Here is a 14,797-nt window from a genome sequence, read left to right as displayed (position 1 = left end):
GGGGGAGAAAGAAACGCATATTACTGGTGTTGTTACATATACTTTATAATGATGTTAGAATAAAACAAATAGAAGAGTTAAAAACAGGAATGTATTATTATGCTGGTTAATTAATTCACCTTAAAATAGATCCAACCGAAACCTGGATATTCTCGCTTGGAAAGAAGACATAGGTTAAATAAGAAGGTGAAGAACTTGTTGGAAGCAACAGAAGATAACATCAGTACACAGTACTCATATTCTTCAGCTGGGGAAACAAGGAACATGACTGCAGAACAAAAAGCATGAGGATCAGCACACTTGAGAGATCACGCACAGTTGTGGGACTCTAGTCCTGCAAGACAGCACCTTTTCAGCACCATCTGTCCCCCACATCGCTTGTCCTCGCATCTCATGTCTCTGCTGACATCTCTTTGGACTGTCATCTGCACTGACCAGGCACAGTGAAGTGACATAATGAGAAATCATTTGTTCACATGGGACCTGATCCTGCATGTGATCTTCCCATCCTGCAGTGTTTCCTTCCCATGTTCCAGGAGAGGAAGGGCAGGGGGGAAAGAAATGTGTTACCTACTGTACAGAACTTATACAGTGCCTGAGTTATTATTATTGCTATTTGGTAGAGGCAAGGAGAGTCTGTTAGCATTTGTTTCTGGGGTTATGTACAAACAAACATGTATCCTTGTTTAAATTCCACACCTAGTATGAAGAAAGCATCTGTATGTATGAAAGTATGAAAGTGGTAATAAAAAAATATGGCTGGCTAATTTTTTGTGATTTTATTCAAGAAGAATACTACAGGCCTAGCAGCTTTCCTAGACCATTCCTCCTTGAACTCCCAACATATTTTACTGAAAGACCCTCCAGGCACAGTAATCTTGCTACCTAATTTCCAGCAGTGCTAAGGAGATTGTGCCCCAAGAGCGGAACTGTGCTTGTGACAAGGGTCATGAGCAGGATCCTGGAAAAAATGCTTACATACTTGCTCTTCCATTTCTTTTCCTTTCTTATCCTCTGTCGAATATAATATATATACACAGTGTTTTCAGCATGCATCTTTTTTTTTTTTTTTTTGAATGGAAAAAGAATAATAAATACAACTGTGTCTTATTGCCCTCACTTTGTGAACTCCCTTGCACATGGTTTCCTTCTCTTCACTGTCAAGCCTGAAAACAGCAACACTAAGGTTAGGAGCTCTCCAATACGTATGGCTTGCAAAGCTATTAAGAAAGGTCTCAGTAACAGATTGCCTTTTACTGCATATGAATCTGAGTCTGCCTTTGAGTTAACTGGGCATTTTTATTCTCTAGTAGCAGTAAGCCTGATGTGACGCCCAGCAGGCCAGAACAATTTCAGAGTGGGCTGGTCTCATGGATGTGCCAGTGAAGCACTTCTGGGGGTCTCTGGTGATGGAAGAACAAAACCTCAGTATCGGCACATCTGTTCTTCTGTTTCCCCCCGGGAAATCCACAAGGAAAACTCTGATCCCTCTACACGAGTAAAGGGCTCATGGGAAGGGAATTCCCCCAAATGAAAGTTTGCCTCCTTCTCTAAATTGCTGCCTACAAATTAACTGGACAGTTTATGGTTCAGTAGAGCAAGTCCCTACCGGAAAAGAAGACATGATTCATCAGACTGTGAACAGGTCACCCAGATCTAGAGATCTGACCAAGAACCCTGAAGATTTACAGAACCCTCTCTGTCCTGTATATCATTGTGCAAGAGATGTGACTACAAATTAAAGGTGGGAAGTAAATTATCCTTCTGTGAACTGTGTGTGGTAGCCTTGGAAAAAGAGACTATTATTCTAGCAAAAAAATAACTTGTACAGTCAACATTGCAGAAAGACCAGGAATTTGTAATTGTTAGCTTCAAACTTTTTCATTGCACTGTAATAAAATGATCACATTTTCTGTAATGATATACAGCACAGATTACAGTTAACCAGTAACTCTTTTTATGTAGTCATCAAAAGAAGGTTAATAATTTGCACAGAGCAATTTTATGACTGCCGTGTCTTGCTGGAAATATCTGCATGTCTGCAGATATCTGCCTGGCTTCTCTGCAGATCTGCTTATTAGATTCAGAGCAGAGAAAGTCAAATGGAGAGCAGACAGCAACTGTTCTGCAGAAGAGATGAAATGGGTGCAAAGATCCTCCTTCCTCTTCAGCCAGGAACAGCAATGCTAATTTCCCACCCTGCTCGCCACAGTACAAACAGCGCACTGAAAGGCTGAGAAAGGAGAGAGGGGGGTAGTGTTGTCGTGTACCATGCCTAGTAATGGGCTAGGATTCAAAAAGACAGAAGATCAAGCAAATTTAGTAGCAAAAGGTGAGCCATCTACTATCTTTCAGCAATGCCTGTTAGCATATCCCTTTGCACTCTTCCTATTCTTGGCTAATCTGATGGGTGGGGGAATCACTATGGTTTGCTGGAATGCATTTAGCTTAGCATACTTGAACCCAGCCATTTTTATTCTGAACCATTTAAAGAAAAAATAATGTAAATCTAAAAACTAAATCCTGCTAGTTCTTTTGTTTGTGTGCTTGTTTTTCCCCCAACATGTTCTCTCTCCAGAATGCTTCAGGCAATGACAGTTTTACTAGAACAAGGATGAAGAAACTGGCAGAAATGGGAGTTGTACCTCCAAGACAGAGCTGTAGTTCAACAGACTCTTTCTGTCTTAATGTAAGACACTAAACCTGAATGTTTTGCTATTACTAAGTGGCAAAAAATACTTGAGCAATTAAGAAAGCACAACAGGCATCAGGGTGCTGCATGTGTTAGAAAGTATGAGTTTCTTGATATAGTTCTGATTTCTAAAATTTCATGAAGGGATTTAGATAAAAAAATTCCAATAAAGTAATAAAAGATGCATGTAAACCTCTCAGTTAATCCCGAAACACTTTACTGAAGAAAACTCACAGAATGCAGAAATACACATTTTATAGACATACACATATGTATGGCTCTATGCTAACACACACCTGCTTTTCGAAAGTGATCAGCCCTAGTAAAGCCAATTGGAACATCCTTGTCAGAGGAGTTACGTATGTGCCAAAGCATTTGCCATATCAGCAGATACCTTGAACTACCCTGACAGTGGTAACTCTGCTTGTAAATTTAAGCACTGTGGTGCAAGTGGACCAGAACTGCTACAAGAACAGCAAAAATTGGGATGGGATTGTTCTAGTGCAGCCAAGGTGGTCAGGAATGACAGAGAGGAAGGTCTCCAGCTAACAATCAATTAACCTTGTAATGTTGGGACAAGCTCTTCAGTGCTAATGCACGATTATTTTCCTGAAGAAACTTCAACTGTAAACTCTAGCTAACCAATTATAGTATTTTTTCACTTCAAGTGCATTTTTATATTCAGCAGGTACCTAGCCTCTGATTTTGCATAAGGAAAAAAATACCTTCAAAATTCTGTATATTGCTTGTTAGTTCTCTGGGAACGTAGACATACAATGGCAGTCCAAAAAAAAGAACGGTGAAAACTTCTATCACCCCTGAGTGTGATTAAGATATATTGATTATATATAATTTTTGGATTAAAGAAAACAAAGTATCTGTTATTTCTACTGATCTTCATTAGCTAGTTGAGCCAGGGAAGGATTTTTTTAAAAACAACCTGTAGAGGGCAGACTCCAATTACAGACCGGTTGTCGTGCACGGCCAGTGTGTTTCTTCCTGCTTAGTCTGCATGCATCGGTTTGTACGGTCTTGGGAAAGAAGTCAGCCCTATATGTTAAAATTCTGTACCCTTGACAGAAGATGCCAAACAGGCCATGATGCAAACGACTCTGGCAGATATGTCCCCCTGTGTAGTTATGGAATTGAGAGGACTGAAAAGAGAGGTGAGCACAGTTGTCTCTAAAGCAGGATCATTAGTAAGTATTTTGTCTTGTTAGTATATGCAGAATTTAAGTGCGCTCTGATTACTGTGAATTCTTTAAGATTGTGTCTCCAGGCCTTTACAATATGCTGCTCTGTCTAAGTCTTCACAGTGACATTTGGAAATCCAAAGAGAAAATAAATTGTTGTTTTATATGTCTGTGCATGTGTGTGTGTGCATGTACATGCACATGCGTGTCTGTAAGCTGCCACAAACAGATGTGGTAATGTGACTTCTGCTGTTCAAACTCTTTGCTTTATTAAGCAGGCAGGGTGGTCTTTTAAACAAAAAAACCAACCCTTCTAGTGATCTATACATCTGTGTAATACAATAGTAGTAAATAATGCTTCTATGGTTTGTAAACACCTATTTTCTATTTGAAAATTCACAATTATGCAGATGTAAATAAGTTTTTACAGCACACATCCTTCTAAATAGTGCAGGTTTTCAAATTATAATGTATGCATAGAAAGCGCAGAGTGTGCATATCCTTTAAGTGTTTTCTCAAGGTGACATACTACATTTTTATATTTATATTTTGTGATACTGCAATTAAATCTGAGAGGTTAAGCATCTGGCATAAAAATATATATAAGCTCAAAAAACTAGCATCAGCAGTGTGCTCTGGTTTTCATGCATGGTGGGCCATTTAACTGTCAAATAGTATGTCAGTTAAGAAGTTATTTCCAAGGAGGTGTTTTCATTTAAACTGTTGTCAGACCTGCTGACTGATTTACAGCTTGGTTGACTGGTAAGGGATCTGCTCAGACGGCAGGGCTATGGCGAGCTATCACTTTTCTCTGAGTGAACTGCAGTTGCTTCTCATCACTGAAAAAATCAGAAATATAGCCCCAGAGGTGCAGTTTTCTGACAAAGATGCTAGAGAGCTACACCAGGCTGTTTGTTTTTAAAGCCTTTAATTACACTAATAAGAATACACATTGACTCCATGTAGTGGGAATTACTGGAGACTTTAGATATGGACAGAGGAAAGGAAGATGAATTAATGACCATAACCTAAAATTTAGCAATCACCATGGAACAAATAATGTCATTAAATTTAGTGTAAGTCTATTTAATGCCAATGTCTATCAATATATATCAGTATGTATATAAATATATATGCCAATGTATATCAACATATACCTGAGTACTGCTCATATTTGCCTATTTTGATCCCTTTTTTTCAAGAGCTCCTTTAAAAATAGTCTTTTGTTATGGACTCAGAAAAAGGTATTATTTAGTCACTCAACACACAAATTTCTATGCCTTCAGAGGAGAACTTGGGAAGGTTATGATGGGGGAGAGAAGAAGTTTGGAAAGGAATATATTTTAAAGTAAGAAGACAGATGATGCTTGTTTCAAACTCTTACAGGCATATGTATCCAGTCTAAATGCATTCTAGCTTTACTTTGCTCCATCCAAGGGGATTTGTGCATAAGAACAGTTTCAGTTTCTTGTGTAGTCATTTCACACTTTCTGATGGTCACTTAATATACGATATATAATGGAACAATGACGGTGCCATGTAACACACTAACCCAAGAAACCCACCAGAACCTCACTAAACATAAATAATGATTATTCTGTAGCATTATTTAACAGAAAGATGATATATGCTGCATTGCCACTCTCCTCTCCTGGGTTGCCTTTGGTTCTGCTCAACGTGTGCTCTCTTTTCAATCTTCTATCTAGTGCCATATACAGGAATCTTCTTTCTCAAGTAAGCTACCCTTGAGGTCCGACTTATGTAATGTGTAAGGTTGTAATCTGCACATGCTTTGAGACAATATTCAAGCTGATGAGGTCAGTTGCAGACTCAATCTCCTTATTTGATCCATATATTTAGAGGCTAAGGGATTTTCATTCATTGCTGCTGCTGTAACGCTTCTAATCCTGAACACATTGCTAAAGGTATTGGGTATCTCCTCCCTGTCACTACACCTTTCTGTGTTTCTGTCCTCCCTCCTAATGGCTCTGTATAATTCAAGATGCTTGAAATTAACTTGATAAAGGGGCAGGCGAAAGGTGCACTACTTAGGAAGATGGCTACAATATAACACACAACAGAGAATGAGGAACTATTTCAACAAACTAGGATCCAGCACAAGGATAAGTGCTATTTTACAGGCTCAGAAGTAAACTAACAACATGGAAAATAGCTTTGACAATAGTTGCGGGTATGGAAAAATACAGATAACAGCATAAATCCACATGGTATGTAAAAGCCTACAGTTATGCTAGCAGAAGCACTATTACCCAAGCATCTATAAACCACAGAGAAAGCAAGCCAGGTAACTTGCTAATTGTGCTTTGTATGCAAAAAGTTCATATTCAGTACATACAAACAGGACATTCTGTAATGGCAGGGGAAGGAGAAGGCTCTGACTGAAAGCTCATGCAGAACAGAGGCTGTATCTAGCTACAAAAAGCATTAGTTCCAACCTACCGTCTATTGGACTCTTACCTTTTTGACGTCCCTGACTAGATGATATAGAGTGTTGGATGGTCCATGTCTCTGCAAAGGATAAATGAGAAAGAATAAAATAGTTTTGCATTGTCCAAAGACCTGCAAAATGTAAATGCTGAAACAGCTTTCTCACCTTAGTAGCTTAAAAATCAGGCAACTGAGAGCACTTTAATTGTACAGCGTTACTAATTAAAATAAAACCAACTACAAGAATATTATTTCACCTGACTTCTGTTTTGTACAAAACACTTCAGTAAGAAAGCCACAAGAACTGTGATACTGGATGAAAACTAAGGTCCTGTATACTAGATTAGGTTACTGGCTTAGGCGAAGCAGGGGCCCAGCACAACATGCACAGCCTCTAGGAGAGACTGGAAGGAAAAACAGCTGCTTAAGTCTCAGCCTTCCTGCAGTCAGGATCTCCACTTTCCCTCTTGATGGCTCTGTGAGCCCCTGTGCCTGACATTGCATTTAGGCTGTCTTGTCTGAAAGCCACTAACAGCATGCACAGTCTGTGAATTTGTTTTATGTTCTTTTGCCTACCTGACATGCAAAACATCGTGCAGCAGACTCCCCAGTTTCAAGCATATGTTACATGGAGAAGTACTTTCTCTTCTGTTGTGTTTTTGACTACTGCTGATATTCTAAGAAACTTTTATTGAAGGTCTCCTTGCCTATAACTGGTGCTAGATGAGACCACTGCATACATGCAGAGTCAGTGTTTCCATATACACATGGCTCTGCACTTGATTTTATGTAACCGTATCACTGAACATGATGAGACTTTCCTGTGATTCTTCATATGCTGCTTCAGATTTGCCTACTCTGAGTAATGCTAAATCACCAGCAAACGTTGTCCCTTCAGTAGTTACTATTTTTCAAGTCATCTCTAAACAGGCTGAACAGCAGTGGTCCCAGAACAAGGTCTTGCATGACCTGAGTCATAATGTCCTTTTGTGGTGAGAACAGATCACGTATTCCTAGTCTCTGTTTTCTATCCTTCAAGCAGTTTTTAAAGCACAGGTGCCTCTTGTCTTCTATGCCATGACAGCTAAATTTCTTTAATAATCTCAGAGGTTTTCAAATATTTTCAAACAGGTTTTGCAGAAACAGGTGGACAAACTGCAACATCCTTATTCTCCTGCATGTTGACTTCAGAAATTGTAAAAGATTTCTAGGACTTAACATTCCACTACAGACGCCAGCTGAATTTTTTTTTTGACGTAAAATTGATCCCCTTGTCTATTAATTCTATTATTTATTGCATTTTTACAAATCTGCCATGGCAGAAGTCAGATTTGCTGGTTTGTAGGTTCCCAGGTCACTCTCAGGCTCATGTTGAAATTTGGTATTTTTTAACTGGCCTTGTAATTTTCTTGGTGCTAAGGCTATCGTAGGTGCATTCATTAGGTCATATATCATAAATGGTAGTTTAGGCATTTCACAGTCTGGATCTTTTGGAATTCTTGCATGAATAATTTATGGTGATTTCTATAGCTCACAACAAATACGTTCAAAAAGGCCTTCTTTTAGCTGTAGAACTGAAGACTTTCCTCAGACTCTTCCCCTGTAAAAATTGGCTTTGACACAAGAACTACAGTGCTTATCTCTGTAGCAAGAAAGCTCATAGGCTTTCTATTTTTAATACACAAGCACTAATTGATAGGCAAAGTTTAAGCTGATCAAAGATCAGATGGGAATCTGTCTCAAGGGTGGTACACATACCTGTTCCTCTATATTTTGCACAAATATAATAAATTCTTTTCATATTTGATATTCAAAAGACTGACTTCTGGTCACCATCAGTGTGAAACATCTCTGGATAACAGCCCAGAGTGGCAGCTTATGATGGCAGAGCTTTGAAGAGTACTGGCAGAAAAAACTTTTTGAGAAGGGCTATGCACTGTATCACAGCCTCTCTCCAGCAGACAGAACCAGCAGCCCTAAGAACTAGACAATTTAGTAATAGATTTTTTCCATACCAGTTAGCAATTTGAACTTGCTGGTTTCTCTCCATAGGCAATAAGGATGTGATGTGGATGCTCTAATTTCTTTTGCAGTTGAGAATGCAGAAGCAATTTGAACCTGTGCAGTTCTACATTCATTTTAAGGGCAAAGATACAAAACTTGCATACAGGTTTTTAAAAGCCCCAACTATAATTTTTGGAACATTCCATGAGCACATGGGGAAGTCCTTCACTCTAATAGACCTGCTGAAATCATCAGATTTGATCTTTAAATTCAGAATATTATGCCAAGAAGTTTCCTTCTATTTGCTTTCCAGTGGCTAAGTTTAACAGTTGCATCATTTTCCCCCAAACCATAAGGGCTTATACTGTCAGGAGTCATGTATTACCATCCTACAGATCCGAACTTGCCAGTTACTGTCTTCCAGCCAGTGCCATCTGCCTATATCTCAGTCTATCATACTGGAATTACAATGACCAGAAATCAGCTGGTACTGTGAGGGGCTTAATCCACATTTTAGAAAATCCGTACAGCAGATTAGGTAGGTGGGCAAGACACAGCGTGTTCCATTATATGACAGAGAAAGCTAAGACACCATGTGGACGTCTAACGTGGAAGATTTCCGCAGCAGGTGTTGGCTGCCTTGTGCATCATCATGTGTTGTAACATGAGTGGGAGCTAGAACAATAAATATAGAGAGATAAAATTTGCCTTAGGTTGGCCCTACCGTATTGTACAATTCTTCTAGCCGGGAGATGGTGAGAAAACGATGCATGCTTACTCCATTTTCTATGAGTAATTTCACAAAATCCACTCTGTCCAACACCAGTGCATCCAGCATTGCTTGCTCAAGGGAGCCCACCTGCAAAGCATGCAATTAATACAGGCCATTCCTGCTATTGCAGGCTGTATCCAGCTGGTCCCGTCACCCTGGAACAAGCAGGGAATCCTGAAAAAATTCTGAGGTTTGCTCTGCTAAGCTTAAAGTGGGATTAATCACAATTTTAGTCTATATTGCTCTGAGTCAGGGCAGCATTTAAAAAATGAGTGTCAGAGTGTTAAAATCAACATACTCTAGGAAATCCAGATTAAGATCAAGGGACTGGAACCCAAGAAACTTGTGACCACACTTTCATGCTATTCACCATCTCATTATTACCTTTATCTCTTGCTTTCCTGACAAACACTTTATTTATATTGGGTATATTTGTTGTATGCACACACACTCGATTTCAGTCTGTCTTTACCAGCTTTTTCGTCTGTTCATGGTGTGGAAACTCAGGGAAACTTTGACACCCAGGAAGCAGAAATAGCTTTGAAGCTTGAAGACAATTAGCATTTCTTTGAAGGGCCAAATGCAAGAGGTCTTCTTATGCAAAACCTCTCCTTTTCTGTCTCTAGCGGGTTGGTGAGGAGTTAGAAGGATGAGAAATTATCTCATACTTCCAGCTTTTAGCTTGCAAAATGATTGCAGCTTGCAGCATTTCAGCAAATTTTTGCTATAATGTGGTGATGGAGTAATAACGGTAAGGACAGTTTAGTACCATTAAAATCCCTCCCATATTTTGGTACATACTTATGGCCAATGTTGAAGACAGGATAAATAGTCCTGTTCACTCCACACATGAAAAGGCAAGGATATTCCAAACTAGCTTTACCAGAAAGTACAGTTAAAGCAAGGATATTTAAACAGAAGCTTTTGCTTTTGTTACAGTTTTTCCGTGGGGAGTTGTAAGTGCTCATGTAATGATAGCATAAGAAATTTTCATGATGGTCACAAAATAAATATCACAGTAATGAATATTGTGATCCAATTAAACCTTCTGAATGAAGACAAAATGGGCTTTAAGGAGCTACAGATAGAGACAGAGTCCTTCTGTTTTTTCCTGGGTGACTTCCACCACTGTAAAAACTGCAGCACAAGTTGGGACTTGGCTACTCCTCCTCTGCCCCACACTGCATTCTATATTCTCTATATATAGAGTATTATATATTCTACATAAATAACCCCTCTATTTACAACCCTCCCACTCCTGCAGGGAAGCTCTGCCCATGGTGTCCCCAGGGGAACGGTGCTGGCCAGAGAGCCTGTCCCCACAGCTGGCAGCTGGAGCATAGGATGGGGCAGATGTGAAGCAGGCAAATTGATGCAGGCAGAGCAGCACTGGGCACAAAATTAATGCCAGCTCAGGTCTGGAGCCACAGCACTTATGTGGTAACATTGCTGATCAGCTCTTGTGGTCCACTTGATGACCTCCAACATTTGTTCAGCATATTTTTGATGTCCACCCATCAACAAATTCAGTACTTGTATATAAAAGCATATTGCTTGAAGAGCAAAAGGAAGCTCTGCCTTTAATTTATAGCCTAACGTTGCAACATGGCTGCAAACAGACACGTGTTGTTCTCAGCTTGCAGAACCATTGCTTGACAGCATAAACGTGTTGCTTCTTTTCCAAGGGTGTGGTCTCTCAGTGTTAAAGCATCGCTAGATGTCACCCTTTCCTCGGACACGCGAACGTACTAACGTAACCGTGCCTGCCTTCAGCAGCTGTGAACGGGAACTTGGTGTTTGGCTGGGAGCGCGACTCGGTACATTTTACACTGCTTTAAAACCACCGCTGCCAACAGAACGGATTTAATGTTGTGTAGGGTTTGAAGTGTTTTCAGTAGAAGATGCTGTATATATACTGTACCGGCCACTGTTGCCCATAAATAAAGATCTGACTGCGAGCGATGTCTACTCTGTTCCAGGCTAATGCTAGGCTCAGCTGGTCGGGAGCAGATGCGTTAGCTCCTGTGTATACAGACAGGGGTGCAGGGAGGAGAGAAGGAGAAAAAAGAAACAAAACATTTTAAACTCAGTCAACAGACCACCATGGTAATTCCTCTTTGTCAAAAATCTCACAGATTTCCATGTCAATTCCACATCTGATCTCATATTTAAACAAAACCACACCTTCCACTACAAACAAATACATAATAAAATACCGGTTCTTAAATCTGAATCTGTGGTTCTCAGATCAGCTCATAAACATTTCTTCCTCACATCCTCCTTGAAAAATACAGTTGGTACATGCAATATTGGCAGAATCCAACTCATGGTGGAGTGAACTGGTCCCATCTCGTGGATGCAAGCAAGAGCAGATGCCAAGGGAGATGCTGATCCAGCTGCATGAATACACACGCGCAGGCACACACACACACACACACACACACACACACACACATGCACATGAGTGCGCACATACACACCCACATGCAATTATGGACAGGTTCAGCTCACACAGACCACACTGATTTCAATAGTTGTGCATTTTATGTGCATCTTTTGTGCATTCCCACCTGATAAGGTGGGGATCCTGTACAAGCATAGGAATCTCTCCTCTCAGTTTTTACTGAGGGATCTTGGTGGGACGAACTTCCCCTCACACGTGCAATATTCATGTAAGAATGCATGCTTTAAAGCTGGTGTCATGGTATAATATATCTGAATTAAATAAGAAATTACCAGATGACAAGATGGGTCTGGAGCTGTTTGTTTTTTGGAAGGCATGGCATGTTTTCCCCTGTAGCTTTAATGGACACTGTGGGACATTTCTGCCCTGCTGTGCTTTTTCAATATTTCACTAAGGATTTCATGGTTATTAACTGATTTGTAAGAATAAAACAGTATTTGTGCTTCAGTGTCACAGGGAGAACTGGCCTGAAAGAACTGATCAACCGAATAAATAAAGGGCCTTTCGACTTTTAACTACATAGCTGCTTGCAGTGATTAGGTGAATGTATGAAGGCTCATTTTGTGAAGGCCTCATACCTCCACTGTTTTCTTGTCTTTATTAATTCTTATACTGATACCATGGAGTGATGACAAACAAGAGCTTTTCGTTACTTCAAAGTATTTCTGTCCCTGTTTCAGCACTATTCAAAACGGTGCACTGTTCCAGCTGAATGTGGACTCTGAAATCGGAGGCACAGAAAACATAAAGCATAACATGCTGGCTGCAGCAACTCTCTGTGAAGGATCAGCTCAGCAGACTTTCAGGAAGCTTAGACCATGGTTTAATTTCATAACTGTCAACTCCGCTGTTAGTTCACTGCCATGAAACTTTGCCAAATACTTGGCAGTACCTACAGTAATTATTTGGGTGATGGCGGACTGTAGATCATCTGGATCACTTCCATTTTATTACAGAAATGAGCTCTAATAAAAAGGTAGGTGATGCAGGAACAGAACAAAAGAAAGAAGTGAAGAAAAGAAGAAAAAACAGTGGAAACAGTAAAAGACCCTTCTGTGATTAAGTAGTAACAGGAACACCCCTATGTGTAAGACACAGCTTTTTGCTGTGTACTACGACAGACCAAAGTTGTCACAAGAGACCTCATAGGGGACGCCAATGACATCTGAACCTTTCTGAGTTTCTTACACAAGCAACATGCAATGTTCACGAACAGAAAATATTTACTTTTAGGAAGGGCAAACATGTCTACAGTTTTATTTATGAAAACAAAACAAAACAAAAATTACCCACAGTGGGTATGATAATGTACATTAAGTACAGAGAACAAATAAAGTTCTCCCTCTTTCTGAAGCAAACAAGAAATCTTCTCAAAATGTCATTAGATCTCCTCCTTTCTATCTGTGTCTCTGCAGGAGAAGCAAGAGCTTCAGCAGGTGCTCAGGCAAGCTCTCTGGTGAGCAGCAGAGGAGGCAAATGGGTGAACTCTGAAGACCAGGAGCAGTGATGGCTATCTCCCAGCCTGGCACCATTTTGAACATGTGATGTGGGAGCTCTACTTCCTGATTTTCCTAAACTGAATGCAGCCTACAGTATGGGTAGCCAGGGGTGTAGCCTGATTAGAAACCACTTTGGATCAAAAGTGCATCAGATGGGACTTTGTGAAAGAAGTGGGCTATGCTGCCCCCACTGTAGCCAAAACTCACTCCAAATCAAAGATGCTCCAGGCAAACACCTTCTGACCCCTAGCAGGGAACCTTCCCTAGTTTGTGTCAAGTGACGTAGCATTCCTGGGCCTTTTTGTACTTTAGGGAGGACCCAGCTTCTGGATGAGGACAGGGCCTTCTTGTGCATCTGATTAAAATGAAAGAGCATCAGGCATGGGGCTTGAGGTAATGACTGCATCTCCAGAAAGAAACCCAAGCCCAGCAGTCCATCAGAACTGTTTTCTTTGAGCATGCTTATTGCTCCAAATACTGAACAGAGGGAAAGCAAGCCATGGTCCAGCCTCTGTCCTTCCCACCTCCCTCCATGGTGTTTAAAGCTGCCAGCACTGGACAAGTTTTCTTGTGGGTGCATGTGCAGACCCAGAGATGACACTCTTCTCAGGGCTTGTTACCATAACAGTTCACTTAACTGTCTCTCAGAGCACTGTAGACATTTGGCAGTTGAAGGAAATGTATGGTTTCTCAAGTGGTTTTTGTACTTCAGGTCCACACCAGTCCATCACCTAGGGCATAGACTGGGCAGTAGGTATCTGCATGCTGGGGCTTTGATGCACATGGTGGGATGGCTGCTCCCAGAGACAGATTTATTGCTGTAAAGCCCTTGCACCCTCTCCTCTTTCCTGTCTTCCCTATGTAGTTATCGGGTGAATGTGGGTTACACTGGCATTATGTAAAAGGAGAAGAAGAATGAAAGTTATAAAAGTTTGTACAGAGCAGCATATGAGTGCGGATGCTGTTTAATAGATTTTATTCCAGGATGGACTAATGACTTTTGACTCAAATGAAAAAGAAAGTATTCAGACTATTTCAGGTGGAATTCTATCCAGCATTGAGGTAAAAATATTTCCACCGATATAAGAAAAACTCCCTAGAACAAATCTGAGGTGGGCTTTCTTAAGATACTGTCTCCTTTCAATAATTTTCTTAATTGCATTTGGTGCCACAGAGCATGGATTTGAGTCAGTAAGAAGAATCCCAAAAGTGACCTTTCTGGAGACTTGTCTTGCTTGTGCAGTCACAGAAAACAAAGCCAACCTCATTAACCTAATACAGGGATCACACTGGCACCACTTCTTAGCCCCTTGACACTGGCAATGGTGAGACATCAGCATTTCCTTTCCATACATTTTTGTTCCATCCTGTCTTGTGGATTCTCCGATTATTGTGTTGTATTATTTTAATTACCATAGTCTATTTACTGCTTTAAATAGTGTTTTAGGCAATATGACTAATGTCTCTGTATTATTTACTCAGTATCCTGGTGCCTGGTTGAGCATAAAATACATTCTTCAAAAGAATGTTTTAAGATAACATGACTAATGTCTGCAGTGGGGCTATTCTTCCCTTCATCTGCTTCTAGAAGAAAAGTTGCATTTAGGGTGCATTGATTTGGCAGTGTTTTATTTCAGTATAGATGTTGCTGGATATAGACAATGCAAGGATGGTTCAAAGTTGAATGAACAAGAAGGAGATCTAGGACAGATGACTTTATGCTCG

At 40.3% G+C, this 14,797-nt stretch overlaps 1 protein-coding gene across 1 annotated transcript in view; it reads right to left on the bottom strand.

The window, feature by feature from the left end:
* TRPM3 (transient receptor potential cation channel subfamily M member 3) overlaps positions 1 to 14,797 on the bottom strand; it is a 286,239-nt gene that overhangs the window by 53,345 nt on the left and 218,097 nt on the right. The window contains exons 10-12 of the mRNA XM_027800386.2: positions 11,031 to 11,131; positions 9,062 to 9,196; positions 6,364 to 6,414 (exon numbers count right to left, since the gene is read on the bottom strand). Of these exons, the coding sequence (XP_027656187.2) occupies positions 6,364 to 6,414; positions 9,062 to 9,196; positions 11,031 to 11,131 (287 nt within the window). The remainder of the gene's footprint in view (positions 1 to 6,363; positions 6,415 to 9,061; positions 9,197 to 11,030; positions 11,132 to 14,797) is intronic.

The sequence above is a fragment of the Falco cherrug genome, chromosome Z, assembly GCF_023634085.1.
Source record: "Falco cherrug isolate bFalChe1 chromosome Z, bFalChe1.pri, whole genome shotgun sequence".
NCBI lineage: Eukaryota > Metazoa > Chordata > Aves > Falconiformes > Falconidae > Falco > Falco cherrug.
The sequence above is the reverse complement of the archived record's forward strand: the minus strand, read 5'-3'. Positions and strand labels throughout refer to the sequence as shown.